This window comes from Giraffa tippelskirchi, chromosome 1 (genome assembly GCF_054371585.1).
Source record: "Giraffa tippelskirchi isolate mGirTip1 chromosome 1, T2T-mGirTip1v1.2.pri, whole genome shotgun sequence".
Lineage (NCBI taxonomy): Eukaryota > Metazoa > Chordata > Mammalia > Artiodactyla > Giraffidae > Giraffa > Giraffa tippelskirchi.
The window spans coordinates 213,089,335-213,114,061 of record NC_137275.1 but is presented as its reverse complement, the minus strand read 5'-3'; the positions used below and the strand labels follow the sequence as shown (position 1 = coordinate 213,114,061).

The 24,727-nt window shown below is 40.9% G+C and overlaps 1 protein-coding gene across 4 annotated transcripts in view; it reads left to right on the top strand.

Moving 5' to 3' along the window:
• The window catches only part of ELP1 (elongator acetyltransferase complex subunit 1), a 58,459-nt gene that overhangs the window by 18,133 nt on the left and 15,599 nt on the right, over positions 1-24,727 (top strand). For all 4 annotated transcript variants that reach the window (XR_014064261.1, XM_081525922.1, XM_081525931.1 and 1 more), the window contains exons 12-29: positions 842-1,012; positions 1,812-1,911; positions 3,692-3,874; positions 7,389-7,495; positions 7,822-7,925; positions 9,341-9,394; positions 9,487-9,592; positions 10,406-10,521; positions 10,876-10,949; positions 11,699-11,777; positions 11,881-11,960; positions 13,403-13,540; positions 13,651-13,736; positions 14,053-14,201; positions 15,720-15,843; positions 16,792-16,889; positions 18,334-18,535; positions 21,067-21,128. Coding sequence is in view for 3 of the 4 variants with exons in the window: in XM_081525922.1 (XP_081382048.1) it covers positions 842-1,012; positions 1,812-1,911; positions 3,692-3,874; positions 7,389-7,495; positions 7,822-7,925; positions 9,341-9,394; positions 9,487-9,592; positions 10,406-10,521; positions 10,876-10,949; positions 11,699-11,777; positions 11,881-11,960; positions 13,403-13,540; positions 13,651-13,736; positions 14,053-14,201; positions 15,720-15,843; positions 16,792-16,889; positions 18,334-18,535; positions 21,067-21,128 (2,033 nt within the window). In the remaining variant the exon portion in view is untranslated. The remainder of the gene's footprint in view (positions 1-841; positions 1,013-1,811; positions 1,912-3,691; positions 3,875-7,388; positions 7,496-7,821; positions 7,926-9,340; positions 9,395-9,486; positions 9,593-10,405; positions 10,522-10,875; positions 10,950-11,698; positions 11,778-11,880; positions 11,961-13,402; positions 13,541-13,650; positions 13,737-14,052; positions 14,202-15,719; positions 15,844-16,791; positions 16,890-18,333; positions 18,536-21,066; positions 21,129-24,727) is intronic.

The following is a 24,727-nucleotide window of genomic DNA, read 5'->3' as shown; positions in this document are numbered from 1 at the left end:
TGTTGTCCTGCAGCCATGACCTCTACATATTTACTTGTCGGGACGTTGAAGACATTGACATTTCTGACCCTGGGTCAAAAGGAAGACTGCAGCAGGGTTGTGGCATTGCTGTGTCAGCCTTGTTTTCGTGCCCTGACGTAGAGCTACCTTGACCCTCACACCACTCTGTTACGTTGCTTTGTTTTTTGATAAGTGCTCATTAATTATATACCTTTCCAGTGTGTTCAGTTCAAGTCATGACATCTGTCTAGTTCAGGGATGGGATTGGTTTTTTTAATTAGGTTGAGGGTGTTTGTTTACTGAGGGGGAAGAAACTGGGGAAAGCAGCAATCCCTGAATAGACAGTTCATTTATTGCTGATGACTAAGAGGAAAGCTTGCTTCTGAGATCATAACGTGAGTTGGTGTGCTGCTTTATGTTCTATGTAGTAATCATAATACTGATTTTGCAGTCATGTGTTCTGTATAGAGGACGTAAGCAGATACGCCTTGTTACCAGATCCATGCACAGGGAAGTGCTTTAAGGATTTTGGTTTAGTCTGGCTTGGTTGCAGGCCCAGGTTTAAAGCTAGAACTCTGACCTTTTGGCCTGCTTGCCCTAGTCGCTGGCACCTGACTCTCCAAGCCCAGAGCTGGGACTGCTCGAGGCCTGAAGGTAGCCAGGCCTGTCGTCGAAGTCTGATAATAGCCAGATACAGACAGAGCCCAGATACTTAACTTTTCTTCCCTCCAATGTATTTAAGCTAATTCATTATAAAAACACCAACAATTACTTTTTAAAATGGCCTTGTTTTACATTTTGCACATCCATGCATCTAACCCTTTTTCTCTCTTGCTCCCAGACAGGGTATTGGTGACGGTCTTCCGGCAGAGTGTGGTTCCACCTCCCATGTGCACCTACCGACTGCAGCTCCCGCACTCTGTAAATCAAGTCATGTTCTCAGCACACCCTGAAAAAAGTAACAACCTCGCTGTCCTAGACGCCAGTAACCAGATTTCTGTTTATAAATGTGGTATGTTCAGAAACTGTTACCAGGATGTTCTGAATCACATCCCTCCTACACAAAAGCAAATTATAGTTTGGTGTTGCCTTCTCTCTAGGACTTCCAAAAATTTTGAAGTTTATAATTAATATCATTATTATTGTGCTGTTTAATTGACCTGTAGGGGTTTGGGGGCAGGGGTTCAATCCTACTCTGGCTAAGAAGAACAATTCCTTTTGGTTTATTGAAGTTGAGGGGTTAGTTATTTAAGAATAGTACTCAGCTCTAGAAATAGCGTAGTGTCTCATTACATCCTTAACATGTTTTACAGTTTTCATTGCCATTGCACACATTTTCAGTTGCTCTCACAGCTTTCCTAGGAACTGTGTCAGAGTGGGGTTTTCCAGTTATACGGATGAGGGAACAGAATGCCAGAGGGTTTGAAGTTTGCTTGAGCAGAAAGGGGCAAGAACCTCACCTTTGGTGCTTTAGTTTATGACCTAGTTGTCCTTCCACAGTCCACTGCTGTCTGTTTCTGGTTGCTTTCCTGATGAGCTAGAAACCTGAAATTTGTGAATTCTCTGGTTGCGTCATGAGTTATACTGGTGCATGGCTGTGGTAACCTTGTTTTCAAATAAGTTTTGAATTCTCAGCCTGAAAGGTAGGCAGAAATTTAAGAAAGAGTTTGGGATGTGGTTATTTTATAGATTACTTTATTTGTGAAGTGGATTACCTTCTAGAACCCCATTATATGCAGGACCTCATGTTGTCAATATCAGGAAAAATGTTTGTAGTTTCCTATGACAATATTTGCTTTTTTTCCCCCTAGGTGATAGTCCAAGCGTAGACTCTACAGTGAAACTAGGTGCTGTGGGTGGAAGTGGATTTAAAATTTCCCTTAGAACACCTCATCTGGACAAAAGATACAAGTAGGTTGTTCTTAGTTATCTTGGACCTCTGGAAACAAGAGCAGCCAGCCTTTGTCCTAAACTCAGCCAACCATTACTATCTTATCCTGTGCCTGTTGCCCAGTGGAACAAGAAATAGATACAACACCTGGGCCCTGGTTTTTCACCTTGGTTGGGGAAGTCAGTTACCTGAATGTCATGTATGCTGATAGGTGGTGATGGAGTGTAAGTCTTAAGCTGACTTAGAAACCATTCCCCCAACATCCCTTGGAGAGTTTTCTCCAGGGAAAATCCCATGGGAAAGATGGAGGTGAAGATGATGGAGCTGAGTGCATTTGCTGTCACAAATGAGGAGTCATGCATTGTTACTGTGGCTGACTTCACAGGGTCTACTCTGTCTCATCCTACAGTGTAGAACTTTTGGTCGCTGCATTTTGAGGCTCCCGGGTTGGAAATCAGGAGGCATGTTTCCATTGAAACTATACTATAAACAGTTGGGTGTAGTAATTATGAGTTCGTTTCTGTGAAAATCCAGTATTTGTCCTACTCTATTTAATACGTCCATGTTCTTAACTACTGTACTACTTTGTCTCCCTAGGCAGCATTTATTCCTAAATTAATGGGGAATAATGAACAAATAACTGAATTTAATACTTAATATTTAACTCTTAAATATATGCGTTATATTTAATAAATGAATATGTTTCCAACCTCTGTATGATTTGGGAGCTGACTGTGTAATGCTTAGTGGTTTTTCAAAGAACATGCACATGGATTATTTAATTTCACAGACTGGGAAGAGATAAGAGGACAGATTTAAGACAAACTAGAAAGTGCAAGGCAATTGAGAATGTGGTTTCATTTTTTAAAATTGTGAGAGGATAGCTCTAAGTCATTTAGAGAATATTTCATGAAGGGCAGGAATACTTACCTTTAAAAATTTTTTTTATTTACTTATTTTTTAAACTTTTTATTTTGTATTGAAATACAGCCAGTTAACAATGTTGTGATAGTTTCAGGTGAATAGCGAAGGGACTCAGCCATATATATGCGTGTATTCAATGAATACTTATCTTGAACCTTGAAAAAGAGATAGGTTTAGGATTGCCAGAGAAGTATGGAGACTGTTGGGTGTGACGGGCAGAAGAGTGTCAGTGAGAACCAGAGGCGGGAATCCTGCAGGGGGCTGAATTGCAATGGAGTGACTGAGTCTGGGAAGAGCTGACTGAGTAGGAAGATCAGGCTGGTAACCAGCTTCTTCAGTGAGCATCCCAGATCTGCTGCTTGAGCTGAATGGCAGGAAGTAGCCGTCATGAGTTCCCGTGTGAAGCAGCAAAAACAAGGCCCTCCACCAGTGTTTAAATGCTACAGGAGGAAGGCATTAGCAGCAGAGAAATCATCTCTTCAGCTAATTAGTCATTTCGCTATGAGATGCTTAGGAAAGGATGCATTCAGCTGAGACCTAAATATCTGCTGAATATTTGAATGCTGGTGAGTGGTGACAGTAGAAAACTGCTGGAGTTGATTCGTGTAGGGCCTGGTACAGTCAGTTTTTCTTGTGTAATCAGTTTCTTGAAGAGGTTTCTTCAGATCTAAAAATCTCAGAGTGTAAGAAACTTAATTTTAAATAGCAGAAAAACATATTCTTAAGCCAGGTAAGCATTATTATTTTGGATTTTCTAGTATTAGGCATTACTTTAGGTTTTGACTGGATAGAAAGCAGTATGTTCTCCATTCAGGAAAACTTCAGTGACGTGAAGGTTTTATTCATGTTTTGAAAATTCTTCAATATTTAAAACAGAATTCAGATTGAGGACAGTGAAGCTGAAGAAGTAAACCCACTGAAGCTCAGCCTTCTCACCTGGGTTCAGGAAGACATTTTCCTGGCCGTGAGCCACAGTCAGTCCGGCCCCCAGTCTGTCATTCACCATCTGACTGTGGCCCCTTCTGAGACGGACGACGAGCAGGGACAGCTCAACATCAGGTATTACGACAATTCCCTGTATTCCGCGTGATAATAAGCACATAGATACAGGCTTTTTTCTTTTGTGAGCATCGGACTTTTTTTTTTTTCTTTTTTTGCTTTCAGTAAGCAGGGTTGAGGGGTGGTTGCTTCCTTTTGTCGACACACTTCTCAAGAGCATTAAGTCTAATTTTTAGCTCTGTCAAAATATAGACTAAAATGAATCAGGAAGTGGTAAAAAATAACACAAATGCTAGTAGATGAGGCAAAATGTTTTTCAGTTCAGTTCAGGTGCTCAGTCGTACCCGACTCCTTGCGACCCTATGAACAGCAGCACACCAGGCCTCCCTGTCCATCACCAACTGCTGGAGTCCACCCAAACCCATGTCCAATGAGTCGGTGATGCCATCCAACCATCTCATCCTCTGTTGTCCCCTTCTCCTCCCGCCTTCAATCTTTCCCAGCATCAGGGTCTTTTCCAATGAGTTAGCTCTTCGCATCAGGTGGCCAAAGTATTGGAGTTTCAGCTTCAACATCAGTCCTTCCAACGAACACCCAGGACTGATCTCCTTTAGGGTGGACTGGTTGGATCTCCTTACAGTCCAAGGGACTCTCAAGAGTCTTCTCCAACACCACAGTTCAAAAGCATCAATTCTTCGGCGCTCAGCTTTCTTTATGGTCCAGCTCTCACATCCATACATGACCTCTGGAAAAACCATAGCCTTGACTAGACAGACTTTTGTTGGCAAAGTAATGTCTCTGCTTTTTAATATGCTCTCTAGGTTGGTCATAACTTTCCTTCCAAGAAGGAAGCATCTTTTAATTTCATGGCCGCAGTTACCATCTGCAGTGATTTTGGAGCGCAAAAAAAAAAGTCAGCCACTGTTTCCCCATCTATTTGCCATGAAGTGATGGGACCGGATGCCATGATCTTAGTTTTCACAATGTTGAGCTTTAAGCCAACTTTTTCACTCTCCTCTTTCACTTTCATCAAGAGGCTCTTTAGTTCTTCTTCACTTTCTGCCATAAGGGTGGTGTCATCCGCGTATCTGAGGTTATTGATATTTCTCCTGGCAATCTTGATTCCAGCTTGTGTTTCTTCCAGCCCAGCGTTTCTCATGATGTACCCTGCATATAAGTTAAATAAGCAGGGTGACAATATACAGTCTTGACGTACTGACGTACTCCTTTTCCTATTTGGAACCAGTCTGTTGTTCATGTCCAGTTCTAACTGTTGCTTTCTGACCTGCATACAGGTTTTTCAGGAGGCAGGTCAGGTGGTCTGGTATTCCCATCTCTTTCAGAATTTTCCACAGTTTAAAAAATGTTTTTAAGATATATTAAAACTTTTAATTCAACTTATACTTACATTCCAGAGAGTAACTATTAGCCTATGAGAATTAGCCACTCTAATTACCCTTGTTAGTTATTAAAATCATTTATAAGATCTCTGTATTTGCGTTTCATTTTGACGTTGTTGTTATTGTTCAGTCACTCAGTCATGTCTGACTCTGCGACCCTGTGCAGCATGCCAGGCTTCCCTGTCCTTCACCATCTCCCGGAGCTTGCTCAAACTCATGTCCTTTGAGTCCGTGATGCCATCTAACCGTCTTGTCCTCTGTTATCCCTTTCTCCTATCCTTAATCTTTCCCAGCATCAGGGTCTTTTCCAGTGAGTCAGCTCTTCCAATCAGGTGGCCAAAGTATTGGAGCTTCAGCTTCAGCATCAGTCCTTCTAGTGAATATTCAGGGTTGAAGTCATTTTGATGTAGTGACTTCAAAATACTTCTTCCAGCCTCCTCTTCTATAATTTTGTTTGGCACTTGATTGCGTGTACTGCTAGAAAGTCTCCTCTATTTTTGTTTGCTAAAATTTCACAGCTTGTTAACCCTGAGTTTCATTTTGATTCCTCACTGCATCTTTGTCACCTAACAGGTCTTATTAATGAATAGTGTCTTCTGTATTGTGAGTCCTGTTGTGCAGCAGGTATTTTCTGGGCAGCTCTGAGAAATTCTCAGGTTTCCAATGTCAAAACTTGGCACCTTAGGCATACATTGATAATAATCCCTAGATTCACATGTAATTAAAGGTCCACTGATTAGCTCTAAATCCTGAAAACCATTGTTGCAAAATTAGGAACCTTTCTTTCTTGTATATATAAAACATACTGCAGTGCTATTATTACCTTCTGATCTTTGAATGATAATGCTTCATATTTTTAAAAACTTTTTGTGAATGTCTGGATGTAGGATATGTTCTAGCTACATGCAGACTTAACAAGAGCTCCTTTTAGAAAACAGAGCAATTAACATTAGAAATGCCTAAATTATACATGTATCTACTACACAAAATTTGAAATTTTTTATCATCATCTTGTGAAAGGTAAATTCCGTTATCTCATTTGCTGTAAAGGAAGTGAGAAGTCATTTAAAATATATTTCTGCTGCTTTGACTTTTGCTTCTCAAAAAGGACAATTTCGTTCATATAAAATATTAATGTGTTTGATGAATATCAAGTCCCTCAGTCAGCTTATAACTCTTCATAGTTAACATTTACTATAACTTATGCTTTGTAAAATGTACTCTTTTAAGTGCTTTTCCCTATGTTAACTCACTTATTTTTCACAACACGTCTCTGACATGTACTGTTGGCACCTCATTTTACAGCTGAGGCACAGAGCAATTTAAGTAACTTACTGAGATAATGGAGGTGGAACCAGGATCCAGGCCCAACAGTGCACCTCCAGAGTCCATTCCCTCGACTTCTTCACAGATAATTTATCCTCTGCAAATTTGTGGCTTTTTTATTTTTTGTAGATTGGTTAAAAACTCTGAATACATGTTAGCATTGGCACCACTTGCTTTTATCGCTACCTCTACTTCCTTTCAGACATGTCTACTTTTGGTTCATTGACTCAGAAAAAAATATAATAGCATTAACAGGTTCTCTTCTTCCCATTAATGAGGCCCACAGATTTCTAGGGATGAGTACAGTAGCCACAGAGATACTGAATATGCTCACTTCCCTACAGATTCACTGCTTTATTTAATGCAGTTTGTATTGGCTTGGCCAAAAAGTTCGTTCAGGTTTTGGGTCCAGTGGTATAGAAAAACCTGAATGACCTTTTTGGCCAACCCAATATTGGCACATAAATATTGACACCATATTGTCGACTGAAGGTAGCAAATTGTAATTCACAATAAGTTGTATAAGTTGCTGCCAGAATAGGACTGATGACCTCAGTGTAGACACCTGGCTTAACTGACATTGTGGAAAATAATGTCATGTTGACAGGTAATTGCATTACCTGGGCTTATGCTTGCAGTAGTTTATCTGTTGGTGTGTATATAAACATATGTGTGTTAGTATGTATATAAACATGTTTATTATGTTTATATTGTATTGAACGAGGCAGTGCAACACCAGAGGGAAATTGCTTCTTTTTCTGTTTGCAAAATCAATGAATTATCACTACTGTTGAGAAAAATGGTCTATTCATGTTTTCTTCATCTCTTTTTTTTTTCACTCTTCTCAGTTCATCTGTGACAGTGGATGGGGTCGTAATCAGTCTGTGTTGCAACCCCAAGTCCAAATCAGTAGCCCTGCAGGTGGCTGGTGGCCAGATACTTAAGTACCTTTGGGGTGAGTATCAGAATGTTAGGAAAGCATGTTTATGACTTATATACATTTTTAAATCTTGAGAAAGTGTACTTGGGAGTGTTTTACAAGTGCCACATTGATTATTAGGTCTTGTAACTACCCTGGAAAACCTTAATCTGGAGTGGAATCAGCATGTGTGTTCTACCTGTATTTTCTCTTGCGATGAACCGGATTATTCTCATGAGTTTCCAAAACGCATTTGGAAAATGATCTAAATTGCATGTTAAGTGTTTTAGCAAGCATTGATGTGAGAGTTTTTTACAAAGAACAGATCAGCTTTTGGTAAACCTCATCTGCCAAACCTGCAGAGTCCCCCTCTCTGGCTGTTGAACCGTGGAAGAACCCTGGTGGGTTTCCTGTCCGGTTTCCTTATCCATGCACGCAGACTGAACTGGCCATGATTGGAGGAGAGGTAAGTGAACACAAGGCAGAAGAATTCACCGCATAGAGCCGTGACCCGGGAGCTGACAGCATTAAGTAGAAAGAGTGTGTGCTTTGAAAGTGGACCTGAGCATCAACTAAATCTCAAGGCAACAATGAGAAGTTACTCACTTTCTTGAACCTCAGCTTCCCAGTTTATGATATGGGCTTAAGAGGTTGCCTCGCATGGTCAATAGTAGTTAGTTGATACCTTTCTTTGGAGGTATAAATTCAAAAATAGAAAAAACGCAGTTGGCAGACTTATCCCCAGTTGTATAGAACATTCAAAACAGAACATGTACAGGACTAACAAAGTTAGTCTTGTAAGTAACTTTTGGGGACAACAGAAATGTAATCTTGAAATGGGTGTTGAGTAAGTTATTATTCATTAATTATTAGAATTGCCTATAATTGTGGCAGGAGGTAGGATACAGTGGTTACGGAACAAAACTGCCAACTAATTCCTGCCCTTCTGGAAGTTTTAATCAATCAGTATGGGTATGGCCATCCCCTCTGAGAGGAGAGTGAAGTCAGGGAGCAGGGGGTAGAGGTGGAGCACCAAGAGGATTGACTGAGGCTAATTAGAGGATGGTAGCTGTGAGGATGCAGAGGCCAACTTCTGGTGGTCTGGGAAAGTCTCTAGGAGGTGGTGGTATATGTGGTGAGATGTGAAGAAAAAGAAAGCTCTGTCTCTGAGAAAGGGAGAATGTTTCAGGGAGAAAGAAATGTGCATATGGTAAATAAACTTAGAGCTCAGCTTGTTCAAGGAACCTAATGGAAGCAATGGCTAGACCCAGAGGAGTATAGATTTGCTCACTTAACAAAGACTGAGAAATTGATGATATTAATCAGGGAGTAATGTGATGTGCTTCATGGTTGGAAAGGTTATTCTGGATGCCCAGTGGGAGTATGTTGAAAGGGACAAGGGTGGAAATCACTGTTGGAGTGGAGGCAGTGAGGGGTGAAAGGTGGTATGTTTGAGATGTGTAGGAGACAGAAATGTCAGGGCTTCTGATGGATTGGATGGCATCATAGACCACTTTGCCCTGGACCAACCACATCTTAGGCATCTTGAGTCCCGATTACAAGGACTCAAATGTGAAATCATAGGACAGTAGAACCATATAACAGAAAAAATTTGGTTTCACTAGTATGGTTAGTTGCTAAGTTGTGTTTGACTCTCTTGAGAACCAATAGACTGTAGCCCACCAGGCTCCTCTGTCCGTGGGAATTCCCAGGCTTGAATATTGGAGTGGGTTGTCATTTCCTTCTCCAGGGGATCTTCCCAACCCAGGGATCAAACCCACGTCTCCTGTATTGCAGGAGGATTCTTGACCACTGAGTTACCAGGAAAGCCCCAGTTTGGTTAGAATTGTTGGTAATTTCATATTTTATTTTTTTTTGCAGGAATATATCCTTGGTCTGACTGACAGATGTCGCTTTTTCATCAATGACACTGAGGTATCATGGCTTGTTTTGATGCTGGATATTTTTCCATCTTGATTCCAAGTAATACAACTAACTCTCCCCCTTGCCTCCCCGACCTATTGTAGGTTGCATCAAATATCACATCATTTGCTGTATATGATGAGTTTTTATTGGTGACAACTCATTCTCATACCTGCCAGTGCTTTTGCCTGAGAGATACTTCATTGAAAAGTAAGTTTTCAGTGTAGAAGATAGAAAATAGTCCCTCTTCTAATATCATTTGTCCTTTGAAGTCTCGATGACTTTTATATTTGTCATGTATTTTGACTTTTTATCCTGGAGTCCTAGACTGGAGAAAACGTCAAGTTCATTTACTTAGCCTCTTATCTCAATATCTCAGTTAAATTACTCCACGCCAATTATCAGAGAGTGGGAGGTCCTTCCTTAAAGCAGCATACCCTGAGATAAAAAAATTTACAGGAAATTTCTTAACATAACTCATATTTTACTTTGAATTACTCTGTAGACGGCAAACTGGCAGTATCCTCAGTCTTCTTTGTGCCACCCTCCATTGTGCATCTGAAGGGCTCTATCTTGTGATTTGTCGGGAATTGGCTGCAGTTTTGCCTCGATTCCTTGCACCCCTCCCCTTTGTGTGTATGTGTGCGTGCACACAATTCTGTTACTAAGAAAGAAATAGCCCACTTGTTTTCTTTGCTTCTAACTTGGAATCTTTCACTGATGTGATTGTAGTGTACTGACAAAGCTAAGACATCGAGAAACTGCCCAGTCCTCCCACTGGTTTCCATGTCAGTTGAGAAGTTGTGTTTGTGCATCATGCATGAGGGCGCTGTAAGAGAGGGCAAGATCCTGGGATGAACCTGTTTATCCGAAAGGCTGATGGTCTTGAGGCTGAGTGACAGAGCAGTCCGGCCTCGTTATTAATTGCTTCCTTCTTCGGATAACGTGCCGTTTTAGCTGCAGTTAATGGGGAGTAGTTTGTTGTGACAGTGATTCTCAAGGCTCGGCCTGTGGTGTTTTTAGCATTGCAGGCAGGTCTGAGCAGCAGCCACGTGCCTAATGGCGAGTCTCTGCGGAAGGTGGAGAGGGGTTCCCGCATTGTCACTGTTGTGCCTCAAGACACAAAGCTTATATTACAGGTACATTGATTTTTCAGGCTGTGTTTCTGGTTGTCATTGGCAGTAAATACCAGACAGTTTTTGTGGATTATATTTTATCATTTGTGTTAATTTATTACAAGCCTTTCCTTGCTAAGTTCTCTATTAGCTTTATACAAAGGAGTGTTAAAACAGACTCTTCCCAGTAAGACTAAGAGGGAAACCTCTTAAAAGTCAAAGTAAATTTTGAGCACAACTACATTTTGCCAAAAGTGTGCTGATTTTACAGTGTTGTGTTAATTCTCAAAGAAGAGTTAGGTAAAGTTGTATATCCTGGGTATTTAAATTTTTTCTGTTCAGTTAAACATGTCATTGATTTGATTTCTTTATTTTAAGATGCCAAGGGGAAACTTAGAAGTTGTTCATCATCGAGCCCTGGTTTTAGCTCAGATTCGAAAGTGGTTGGACAAGTAAGTACCATGTGTATGATTAGTTAGCTTATTGTTGTGACTTATGTGTGAAGGTAGCAAGTATTCTATTAAGATTTTTAAAACTTAAGAAGTATTTAAATATTTCATTGCAGATATCTTCAATCAGATTCTCAGAGGCTTTCTTCTTTTGGCACTTAGATTCTTAAATTGTATGGTGTAGAAGACATTCCTAGCAGAAGGAATCAGGCTCATGATATGAAACAGCTTCCTAGCCCAAGGGGATCCATATGGGCTTTAGACGGCCTGTGAACCCAGGGCAGTTTTACACTATCCTATGTCTGTGTATTTATCTGGGCAGAAGGTCCAGGGTTTTCAGCAAACTTATAAATAGGCCTCTGACCCCAAAATACCTGAGCCACTGTTGTGAAGGAAATGATCCATTGTTTGACTCTTTGAATTTGGGGGAAAGTTTATGTTGGAAAGATAGATGTTTACTAACATTTTGTTAAAAAAGAAGGTAGCCCTAAGTTCCACAAAGATTTTCTTGTGTGAGTGTGTGGGGATCAAGTCCTTGGATGGCCTTAATGACTAAGTTGTCACACCATTTAGGAAGGTAAATGAACCTGGTGCCTGATTTTTTTTCATTCTATGGTTTCAGAGCAGAAATCTAGTAGTTTTGGCCTGTAGTCTTAATTTTAACTGGTTTGTATCCTTATGAAAAGGTGCTGAGTCCAAGGAGCTGAGTTTTTGTGAAATGCCCTCTCTCTCCGTTTTCTGTCTCTCTCCAGACTTATGTTTAAAGAAGCATTTGAATGCATGAGAAAACTGAGAATTAATCTCAATCTGATTCACGATCACAACCCTAAGGTAACTTTCTAAATCTGATATTTATCATAGCGTACTTTAGGCTTGAATTAATATGATCTGAACTAAGATGTTTTGTTCTTCTTTTTATTTGTTTTTTGGGTAGGTGTTTCTTGAAAATGTGGACACCTTCATAAGACAGATAGACTCTGTGAATCATATTAATTTATTTTTCACAGAATTGAAGTAAGTATTTTGAATAATTCATGAGTATCATATCCATAATTTTCTCTTTTCTGGTTAAGGAACTTGAACAGATAAATAGAGGAGAAAATTTGCTTTCAATATAGTTTTTTAAATCTCTAACTCTTAGATGCCACATGTACTGGATTTTTACTCTTTTCCCTTCTTTTTAAAACTGAGACTTTAAAATATGTCATAAGAATTATTCTTTGACTTTATTTTTAGGTATACATATAAAAACTTAATTGAAGTAAATGGCTTCTTTTTCTGCAGTGACTTTTGTCTAAGTTTTTAAATGAAAAATTTTGAACATATAAGAAAGTTGAGACAGTTGTCCAGCGAGCATCCTGTACCACCACCTAGATTCTACAGTTCATATTTTCCTGTACTTGCTTTATCACTATCTACCATCTGTCCATCCACCATTCATCTTTATTTTAGACAAATTTCAAGGTAATTGTAGACATAAATCCACTTTGCCTGTCAGTACTTCACCTTGTGTAACATTAACTAGAGTGTATTCTTTGTGTACAGGGTCCCACCCCCTCCACATCAAATTTATCTATAGCAAAATGCACAGATTATAAGTGTACCATTCACTGAGTTTTCACAAATGTATACTTCCATGTAGTCCTGGCCCCTATCAAGATAGAGAACATTTTCTTCTCAGAAGGCTCCTCCAGATTCCTTCCCATTTATTCTTTCCCCACCCTTTTGGCAACTGCTATTTTGAGTTTTTCACTGAGGATCAATTTTGCCTGTTCAGGAACTTCATAGAAATGAATCATATATCATAGTATTGACTTATCTGTGTAAGTAAAGCTGCTTTCATTCAGCATGTTATCTGGAGATTCATCCATGTTTTTACATGTATCACTAGTTTATTCTTTTTTATTGCTCAGTAATATGCCACGAAAAAGAAAGAAAGTGAAAGTGTTAGTCACTCAATTGTGTCCAACTCTTTGTGACCCCATGAACTGTAGCCCACTGGGCTTCTCTCTCTGTGGAATTCTCCAGGCAACAATACTAGAGTGGGTTGCCAGCTCCCCCAGGGATCTTCCCGACCCAGGGATCGAACCTGAGTCTTCTGCATTGCAGGCAGACTTTTTACCATCTGAGCCACCAGGGAAGCACAGTATGCCATAGTATAAATATGCTACAGCTTATTTCTTCATTCTTCTGTGGGTCGACACCTGTACTAGACCCAGTTTGGGGCTATATCAATGTAACATCTATAAACATTACCATTTAAGTCTTCTGTGGATATGTTTCATTTCTCAGTAAGTTTCTCCATATTTCACTATATATGAATATTTTTAGAATTAACTGCCTTCCAAAAGCCATTTTTATTTATTATCTCATCAACACTTCTACATATGTATCAGTAGTTTGATAGCTGGGACATATGTTTGGTTTATGACCTTTTAATACACACTTTTTCTTAGGGAAGAAGATGTTACAAAGACCATGTATCCTCCACCAGTTCCCAGCACTGACCCACTGTCCAGTGATGCTGATGAGAAAAAGGTAGACCTTATCTGCGATGCTATGAGAGCAGCCATGGAGAACATAAACCCTCACAAGTATGTGTGCTGTCATGAGTTGGCGTCTTTGGGATAACAGAAGTGTGTAGTAGTTTTTCTTCAGCTTGTTCATCATTCTTACTGTGCTGTCCTTTACTTAACTCCTGCAGGTACTGCCTGTCAATACTCACCTCTCATGTGAAGAAAACTACCCCAGAACTGGAGATTGCGCTGCAGAAGGTACACGAACTTCAAGGTAGAGACATGTTGACAGTCTGTGTGTTCCGGGGCCCCAGCTGGCATCAGGTCTTCAGTCTTCGGGAGATAGCCCTGACCGGGACCAGCGCCACATCACCAGTTCAGCCTGTGGCCTTTTGGTCTCCACTTTAAGACCTGGGTCTGTTGTTTTGAGTGCTGCCCTACAAAGCATGTACAAAATCGTCAAAAGAGTATATTCTGTCTGGTGTCCACTTCTGTCAGGAAAATGTGTTACTTTCTCTTTTTGGTTATGCCGCTAGGTGTGTGGGTTTTTTCCCCAAATGGTTTTGTTCTGTTTCCGTACACATGGACAGGAAATGATCCACCGGTCCCTGATGCTGTGAGTGCCGAAGAGGCCCTGAAGTATTTGCTGCTTCTGGTAGATGTGAATGAATTATATGACCATTCTCTTGGGACCTATGACTTTGATTTGGTCCTCATGGTAGCTGAGAAGTCACAGAAGGTAAGTGGAGTTACTCCTTCGACATAGTTAGCATTTTTGTTTATGTGAACACGATAGTGTGAAGCAGTGCTCCTAACAGTGCAGAGTTTGGGCTGAAATTAAAGCTGTGAGTACAGGCCTCCAGGCAGATCTGCGAATCTCCAGGGTCCATACTTACAAGTTCATTCTCTGTCACTGTTCTGTGCTTATCAAAGTGTTCTGATTGCTAGACTGAACAATTGAAATAAAGCTATTTGATTGTTTTCAAGCTGACAGGCAAAAATGGGAACAAATTCTCCTCTTATATAGGAAATACAGCAGATGATTCATATTCCAGCCCGGTTTTATCATGGAGCGTCTTTTTCCAGTGGAAATTGGGAACCTGGAGAATAGAAGGGTTTGAGGCCTCTTGTCTCACCTTGGCATGCTATGGTCCAAAAGTTTGAGCACCTCTGGTTTGCACATTTTGTATCTGTTTTTTGTTTTTTTTTTTTTTTGCACCCTCAGTTTCAGCCCCTACCACTCCTTTCTTTGTTCTTGCCAGAATGACCTTCCCAAAGAGGAAAATTTGATCCCTGTTCCTCTGCTTAAAATCCTTCATGGGCGCTTCTTTCCCCCTAGGAAGAAGTTCGGAGGCTATATGCCTAAAATCTCTTCCGTGATCTGGTATTTGTGTATCTCTCAGTTCTCATCTCTTGATGTCACCCCCTTTTCTCTGCAGTGGGTGGAAGGCAGTACTTGTCTCCCAGCTGCCACATACCTTTGCAGATAGCATTACTTGTTTCCCTTGGGCCCAGGCGCTTCCAGCACTCTCATCCTCTGTGTTCACCTGGCTGATTCTCACTCATCTTGGTTGAGGATGCCCAGGTGACATTTTTTCAGTAAACCGTTCTTGCTGCCTCCCTGCCCAGCATCCAGGGACTGAATGAGATGGCCTTTCTATGTGCTTTTATGATACCCAGTGCCTACCAGATGTACCAGTCTATCTCCTCTACTCGATTTAAGATTCCTGAGGATGAGGGAATCTTGTTTTCCTTATTAACCTATGAAACAATTGGTATTGTGAGATTTAGCTAAGAGTTAGTCATTATTCTGAGTGAAAACTAAGAACACCCGTATGTTAAGGCAGTTTTTCCAAATGTGGTTTTATGTAGTTTGATTTTTTATATAATTAATATATTAATACACTACAAATTTTGAAGAGGGCTTCTGTGGTAGCTCAGATGGTAAAGAATCTGCCTGCAGTGCAGAAGACCTAGGTTCGATCCCTGGGTCAGGAAGTTACCCTGGAGAAGGAAATAGCTACACTCTACTCCAGTATTCTTGCCTGGAGAATTTCTTGGACAGGGGAGCCTGATGGGCTACAGTCCATGGATTTGCAAAGAGCTGGACACAACAGAGCAACTAACAGTTTCACTTTCACATATTTTGAAAATGATGTAGCTTTTGATTTATTGCTATAACTACTATATATTTTTATTTTTAAAAGTAAGTATAATCACAGGCACTATAATTATCCTTTAAAAAATTTTTTTTTAGGATCCCAAAGAATATCTTCCCTTTCTGAATACACTTAAGAAAATGGAAACGAATTATCAGCGGTTCACTATAGATAAATACTTGAAACGATATGAAAAAGCCATTGGCCACCTAAGCAAATGTGGTAAGTGTGAGGGTTAGTGTATTTATTTCTGTTCAAATATTCTTTGCTAGGGTATAAATTGAAGTCAGATGTTAGTTTAGACAGACTGATTTCAGTTTCCACACCTGAAAATGTTAACAACTGTGCCTGCACACCTTATTTTTGTCAGTTTTGGTAAGCTGAGGGTACAGTGATGTCTGAGTGAACTCGGGGAGCTGTCAGTTTTGAAAAGCTGAGGGTACAGCAGATGTCTCTGAGTGCACTCGGGGAGCCCCATAGCTCAGATCCTTTTGAGTTGAGCGATCACCTTTGAAATTCACTTCTGTGTCTCAAAATCAAAATTGGTTGATGCTTCCTTCTTCTCATGGTGTATGCAAACACCTAAGGAGACCCAGCTTGTCTGAGTGGCCATGCCTCCTGTGCCCTGAAAGACACAGTTCTGACTGGCAGTTGTTTGAAGTAGAACCAGCACGATGCCAGGTGTTCCGTTTCACCCATGCCTGCCTGGTGCTGGAACTTCGGCCTTCAGTATTTATGATTTTTTCCTGAAGGCTGAGACAGAGACAAGAAGAGTCACCTGAGGTGCTTGCATTCAGATCTGTCTTCCTTGGAGAAGCAGGTTCATCTGGGCTGGGCTGGGACTCAGGCGTGTGTATATGGTTAATAAGCTCCCTAGATGACTCTTATTAAGAAGGTTGAGAAAACACTGGGCTGGATGGTCGTTTCTCAGGGGCCGTGTAAAATTCCTTTTGAGCAGAACTCGGATCCCAATTAGTGTTTCTCAAATCTCAGAATCTGCAGCGGTGCTCATTAAAGCTCACATTCCCGCATTCTATTTCTCTAGATACTCTAATTATGCAGGTCTTAAAAAGCTCCCTGTTGATTTTATGTAAGGACCAGTGGTAGAGATGAAATCCATTATGCTTCCCCAGTCTTAAGCTTGTGTGTGTATGAATCTTATTCCTGTAGGACCAGAGTACTTCCCAGAATGCTTAAACTTAATAAAAGATAAAAACTTGTATAACGAAGCTCTGAAGCTCTACCCACCGAACTCGCAGCAGTACAAGGTGTGTAACATGTGAAATGAGAGCTCCCGATTTTGCTTTGCCCTGTTGTTGGAAAGGGGTGAGGTTCCTGTGTCCCTGACACAGTCCTTGGTTTCAAAGTTAATCTTCAAACTAATTACTCTTATCTTGAATTTATCCGAGAGAATGGCCCTCACCTGTTCTTCTTGTGAAGAAGTTGCCCAGGCCAAAAACCTAGGCATTGTCGCTGGATCCTCATCGGAAATACCACGGAGTCTTCCATCCTGCCCCCTCCAGCCTAATCTCACTGAGCATCCCGAATAGTGCATCTTTCCCGTATAATTCTGCATGAAGTTTGGTTTGTTTGTTTAAACAAACGTCTGTTTAGCTTTTCTCATGTGCTAGATACTTCGCTTATCAGCTACATGAATTCTCACAACAGCCTGATAGGTGTTGTGCACAGTTTTTAAATGAGGAAGCACTTTGCCCGAGAACCTGCGATATGGAGCCTGGGCCATCATCACCACCATTTTCCGTTTGTCCACAAATTGCACACATCTTTCTGTGATCTGGCCGCTGCCTCCTCTTGAGCATCGGCTGCCCCTGCCAGCCCTCTACCTCCCATCCTTTAGCCCTCCTTGTCCTTCTAAACTCTCGGTTCTCCTCTGCCAGAAAACCATTCCTGGATGAGGTGTCAAACCCTGAGCTCCCAGCACACCTCATTCTTGCCTTGGGGATGGCATTTATCAATCTGCTATATACTGATTTTTCCCCCCACAAGGCTGTGGGTTCCCTTAGGGTAGGGAACCCTACCCTATATTGCTCTGTTTCCCTGCCTGATGCTGAGCTTGGGGAACAGAGACCTTGGCCAAAGGCCGCCTCTTTGCTCTCGTTTCCATTTTCTGTTCCTCTCCTGTGCTCTCTCTGCTTCAGTCCTACTGGCCTTCTTGTTATTCTGTCCTGTGTATTCTGTACCCATTCCTGCCTGATCGCCGCGGTGCCTTCTGCACTCTTGGCGTGGAATACTCTCCCCTGACTCTAAACATGGCTTCTCCTCACAGCCCTCTGAAATAGCGTTCCCGTCACTGTGTCCCTTTACCACTGTCTACCATTATATTGTTGACCGTGTCGTGTTCTATAAGCATGTTCTCTTTCACCACCAGGACAGGAGCTTGCTCGTGGTTCTTGTCAGTGTTTTTTGTGTTTGGTTGGTTGGCTGGGTTTTTTTCCCTTGCTTTATTTTTTGCGTTGCTGTCTTCTTCCCACTGTCCAGAATAGTACTCAGTAATTATTTTTTGGATGAATAAACAGCATATCCTCGGTAAGGTTTTGAATGAAAAAAAGCTTGAATTCACTAGTCATCCACAGGGTTTTTCTAAGTAATTCCAGGGAATTTCAAGTATAATGACCAAGACAGCCTTCCTTGGAGATTTAAAAAACAAGTTACCACCTTTCCTCACTGACCCTGTGTCTCTTCCTGTCCCAGGACATCAGCGTTGCTTATGGGGAACACCTGCTGCAGGAGCACCTCTGTGAGCCGGCAGGGCTCGTGTTTGCCCGCTGCGGTGCTCACGAGAAAGCTCTCAGCGCCTTTCTGGCCTGTGGCAGCTGGCAGCAAGCGCTCTGTGCAGCAGCCCAGCTTCACTTGACCGCAGAGCAGCTGACTGGCCTGGTCAGGACTCTGGCAGGTAAACACGGCCGTTAAGGGTCTCTCAAACGAGCACTTCCCCTAAGGGTTTGTGTTTCTTTGGTTTCGTTTGGAATTTTTGCCAACACCTGTAAGGCAGTGCACTCTGATGCCCTCTCATAGGCTCTGATAAAAATTAATTTGGAATGGCTTACTAGGTAGAGTAAAAGTTGAACTGCTACAAGAGTCCCCAGATACGATGGCACAACAAGGAAAGCAGTTCACATCTCTCTCTCACAGCGCTGGCAGGTCCTCCCACTGTGCAGATCTGCCATCTCTTCGGCAGTAGTTGAAGCTGGATTTTCTCTATATCTGTGTTCCAGTCCTCGGGGAGGGGAAAGGCTGGAGTCATAAGAGAACACTTAACTTTTTTTTTTTATACTTATTTATTTATTTATTAATATTTTTAGTTATTTGGATGTGTCAGGTCTTAGTTGCGGCCTGTGGGATCTTTAGTTGCGGCCTGTGGGATCTAGTTCCCTGAACAGGGACCAAACCTGGGCCCCCTGCATTGGGAGTGCAGAGTCTTAGCCACTGGAGCACCAGGCAAGTCCCAAGAGCACTTAACTTTAAGTTGGCAATGACCGAGCTAACCCTCCTCCGCCTCATTCACCGAAACTCACAGCTTATAGGTACACTTGGCACAGTGTAGCTGGGTAGCCAGGTGCCCTGTAAGAATGTAAAGATGAATTTTGGGATGGAGCCATTCAAATACAGACAGTAGATTGTTGCAAAACATAATGGCAGTTTTCAGAAATGAGGCCAAATGTATAAGCAGTCCGAAAGCAGAGCCAGTTGAGCTGTTTCAGGATGTGAAACCTGAACCAGAGGCAAGGCTGTGCCAGAGTCTGATTTCTTAGAGTCGAGTGGCATCCCCAGAGTGCCCAGGGGAAGAGACAGGTGGGGCTCTGGCCCTCTCAGCCATGCTTGAAGTCAGCGGCTGGTATATTTTCCCCCTATTTTTCAAGGGTCTTGTAAATATTGTTATGATTTCCCCCAAAACAGTCCTGAAAAAAATTTCAAATTATAGCCTGTTAAACGTATGAACATGCACTATTTAGTTATTTCACTTTGTTTTTTTCCCCCTTGGGATTAAAAAAATGTGTGAGATTATGACTCTTCTTTTTCTGGCATTTTCTGGTTATTAGATGGGCTTCCCTGGTAGCTCCGCATATTGGTTCTGTAGACTCTTCTATAAGCCCTTTCAATTTCCAAGCTGAAGTCTTTCTACAGGTATTGAGAAGTCCTTATTTGAGTCCTATTAGAACTTTTCCTTCTGGCTCCATTCATACTTCTGCTCTAGAAACTTGTTGTTTGTAGCTTATACTTTCCAGCTCTGTTCTTGGGGTCTCTTATCTTACATTTTTTGAGACTCTTAGCTTCCTGTTTTTCATGCCTTATAGTGCAGTATACCTAGTTTTCCCAGATGTTTAGCAGAAAAAGGTGGAGAAGAGAGTGGTGAAAGATTTGGGGGAAATGTTACAAGGTGAGTCACTTCATTTGTACATTTAACTTAGGCAGTTTACACAAGTCACCAAAAGAGAGAAAAGATAGCTATAGGGGGTGACTCTTCCTGGTTTTGTAAATGATACTATGCCCTGGAATTAGTGTGAAATGGAAGACGTGAATCTGCCAGCCCCTTAGTTAACTTTGGTTTCTATGTGCCTCTCATCGAGGCACACTCCCACTCAACTGGACCAAGAGTGATACTCAAATCTAAAGATACTGCCACACCCCTGACAGATGCCAACTATCCCCATCTAGTGCTCAAAGAAACAGCAGCATCTTCCTATCACAGAAAGAAATGGATTAGTGAGAGTACTAGGTCAATTTCCCATATGAACACCTTTGTAAGCATTTTTTCATGAACGATTTTGACTATATGTGGTTTTCACATCCTATGCTGAATTTAGATTTTAACTGCCGCCTTAGGATAGGACTCTGGTATTCCTGTCTGTATCTCTCATAGAAATTCACAAAGTATTAATACTTTGCTTGATGCAAAAAAGACATAATGCTGTAGGTGGCTCAGTGGTATAGAATCTGCCTGCCAAAGCAGGAGATGCAGGTTAGATCCCTGGGTCAGGAAGATCCCCTGGAGGAGGAAATGGCAACCCACTCTAGTATTCTTGCCTGGAAAATCCCATGGACAGAGGAGCCTGGCAGTCTGCAGTCCATGGGGTTGCAAAGAGTCGGACATGACTGAGCACATGCATCAAAGACATAATAATGAAGCATATCAGCAAAAGAATGGTTAATTCCGTCTTATCCAGTGCTTCACAAACATGCTTGACCTGAGAATGATTTCTTGGTCTTGCCTTTCATTGTTCTTTGAACAATCTTGGGGAACACTTTTGAAAATGCTATTTTAAAGCAGCTCATTTTGAGTGTATACTCTGTTGAGCTCAATCTCCAATATGTAGGAGACCATTTTGATTTAAATAGTACCACTGAAAACCATTTCAACTTGTGTTTTGGTAATGCTGATCTTAGCCAACAGGGAGAGTCAAATGCTTCTTATTGTCTTTGCAGGAAAGCTAGTTGAGCAGAGGAAACACAGTGATGCAGCCACAGTTCTGGAACAGTACGCTCAGGTAAACTCAGTTCTTCCTTTCTGATCACACCCCCGCCACACACACACACCAAGTAATTATTTCTCATTTGTACCTTAGCAATCATGAAAATGAAAGGACCTGTGGGTATTTAGGAAATCCAGAGATAGTATTTCCCTTGAAGGTCTTCCATCTTGCCTACTTGACTTGGAAATCTAAATTCAGTACATCTCCAAATAATTGTAATTTCTGTGAGGTAGAATACCAAAGAACTCTAATATGCACTAGTGGCTGAACCTTGGTGGAAAGTAGAAATTAAATCATAAGGCAGTTATATTTTTTATATTAACATACCAAAGTAGGAACAATGAGAAAAGACCATCCTAAACCAAAGTGATGGAATTTGAGACCCTTTTTCGGCTTTCACTCCCATCGTCTCTCTTGGAAATGTCTCTTTTACCTCGGGCAGCTTGATGGGTTCCAATTTTCAAGCAGATTATAAAGTATCCACACCAGCTTTTGATCGAAGTGTAGGATTTGTTATGAAAATAGTAAATCCGTGCATTGCCATGGGCCACAGAGTCAAAGGACACAGGCATACAAATGTTATCAGAGATTCCTTCCTTCTAGAGTTTTGGCCTTTGATGAGAAAGTGTTGTTACAGTTGTTACTAGCAGGCACACTTGCATAACAAAATTATGCTTTTATAATACTTCATTGTCCTTTGTATAATAAGGATGAGTGAAAGAAGATAACTAAGATTTGATATCATTAGATCCTAGAAAGAGAATATGGTGATTCAACTGAAAACCTTAAGAGATATCCCACTTAAGATGGTTAATTAAGTGGATAGGATGCTTGCCTGTGATTTCTGACATTTCTTTTTGACTCTTAGGGTTTCTGTCTCTGGTCTCATCGCCCATCTGTCCTTGCCTGTTGTCTCTTTTTCCCGTTTGAGGTGTTACCATATTTACTCATTTCTTAATTCCCAGCCTCATAATCTCAAGATACCTGCCATATCAGAGTCAGGTTCTGATGCTTGCTCTGACTCTTCAAACTGCATTTTTATCCCTTTTTAAAAATGCCTTGTAATTTTTTGTCAAAAGCCTAACGTGATACATGGGTAAAAAGAAATTTGATCAGAAGGCCTTTAGTGACTTGGTGATGAGGCTGGGGTTTGGGTAGGAGGAGAAGTGTTCTCTAGTTCTGTGATTAAGCCTCAGTCTTTGAGTATGTGCTTCAGCTGTGAACTTCACCAGGGCTTGTCATTTTTTTTTCACCCCTCAGTAGGACAGGAAAGTTAGAGTGGGCCAGAGTTGGGTATTTCCCTGCCCCCACATTGGAGGTCCTGGTGAAACCCACTTTGATTAGGCTCTGGCAAAATACTTTCTCTTGAGAGCAGGTCTTGTTAAAATCAGCATGTATCAGGGTGTATTTTCACATGTCTTCTTTTTTTAACTCTTAGTCTTGTCTACAGTGAATGATATTAGCTAGAGAAATTCAGTCTTTCACCCTGTGTGTGATGTTTGCTAGTTTTTGGTAGAGGGGTTGCTTGTTTAATAGATGTGAGAACCTGGTAAGGCTCTTGTTGGATTTGGCAAACTACAACTGGGGGCCAAATCTAGCTGACCACCTGTTTTGTAAATAAAGTTTTATTGGAACATAACCTCACCAATTGTTTACACATTGTGTGTGGCTGCTGTTGCACTTAAAACCACAAGAGTTTGAGGACTTGTAACAGTCTGTCCCAGAAAGCCTAAAATATTAACTGTCTAGCCTATTATGGAGAAAAATTGCCAATCCTCGCCCTCTTGGGTTGAGAAAATTCTCTTCTGTTTCTGGTCCTGAGAGTTTTTATCATGAGTGGGTATTAAATTTTGCCAAATGACTCTTAAAACTAAGATATGTTTTTTGTTTTATTTTTAGGTCAGTGATAGGGTGAATTGCATTGACTTTTTTTCTTCTTTTTTATTGAAGTATAGTTGACTTACAATATTGTGTTAATATACAGGAAAGTGATTTGGTTATACACATATATATACATTCCTTTTTTATATTCCTTTCTGTTATGGTTTATCATTGGATACTGAATATATCAACAGTTCTCTGCACTATACAGTAGGACCTTGTTTCTCTGTTCCATACATCACAGCTTACCTCTGCTAACCCCAACCTCCCAGTCCATCCCTCTCTTAGCCCCCTGGCAGCTGCACATCTGTTCTAGAAGTGTGAGTGTGTTTCTGTTTCATAGGTTGATTTGTGTCATATTTTAGACTCCATGTAAGTGATATCATATGGTATCTGTCTTGCTCTTTCTGACTTTAATATGGTAATCTCTAGTTGCATCCATGTTGCTGCACACGGTACTCATTCTTTTATATGGCTGAGTAGTATTCCATTGCGGAGAAGGCAATGGCACCCCACTCCAGTACTCTTGCCTGGAAAATCCCATGGACAGAGGAGCCTGATAGGCTACAGTCCATGGGGTCGCTAAGAGTCAGACACGACTGAGCGACTTCACTTTCACTTTTCCCTTTCATGCACTGGAGAAGGAAATGGCAACCCACTCCAGTATTCTTGCCTGGAGAATCCCAGGGACGGCGGAGCCTGGTGGGCTGCTGTCTGTAGGGTTGCACAGAGTCGGACACAACTGAAGCGACTTAGTAGCAGCAGCAGCAGCAGTATTCCATTGTATATACATACCACAACTTTATCCATTCATCTGTTGATAGACATTTAAGTTGTTTCCATATCTTGGCTATTGTGGATAGTGCTGCTGTGAACAATATGATATATGTACACATCACATATGGAGGAATATTATTCAGTCAAAAAATAATGAAAAATTGGTGCATGCTACAGCTTAGATGAAACTGGAAAAGATTATGCTGAGTGAAATAAATTAGATATAAAAGGACAAATATTGTTTAATTCTACTTATGTGAGGTACCTAGAATAGTCAAATTCATAGAGACAAAGGAGAACAATGGTTGCTAAAGGTAGGGAGTAGGGAAAGAGGGGATTTATTGTTTCATGGATATAGAATTTCAGTTTTGCAAGATAAAAAAAAAGTTTTGGAAATGGAAAGTGGTGGTGGTTTCACAACAATGTGAATTTGCTTGATGCCCCTGAACTGTACACTAAATGGCTAAAAGGGTACATTTTATATTGAATTTTACTATAGTCAAAAAAATAAGGGGAGAAAAAAGGAACAAAGAACTGATGAATCTTTAAAACATATCCTTAGTGAAAGAAGTCAGGCACAAAAAGTCACCTATTGTATGGTTCCTTTTATATAATGTATTCAGACTAGGCAAATCCAGAGAGACAAAAAGCAGATTAGAAGTTACCAGGGGGTGAGAGGAGTGGGAAATGAAGGATTGGTTAATGGATATGAAGTGTTTTTATGTGATGATAAAAAAAATTTTTGAAAGCAGTAAGAACTTGTGATTACACAGTATTGTGATATAGTAAACAGCATCAAATTGTACACTTTAAAATTAACCATTGTATGTTATTAATATATGAATTTTATGTCAATAAAACACACACACACACACATTGCCTGTCAAGTAAAACACATATACTGTGTTTCTTTGGGACATGTGGTATAGGCCGGAAATGATCCTTTGGGGTCTAGG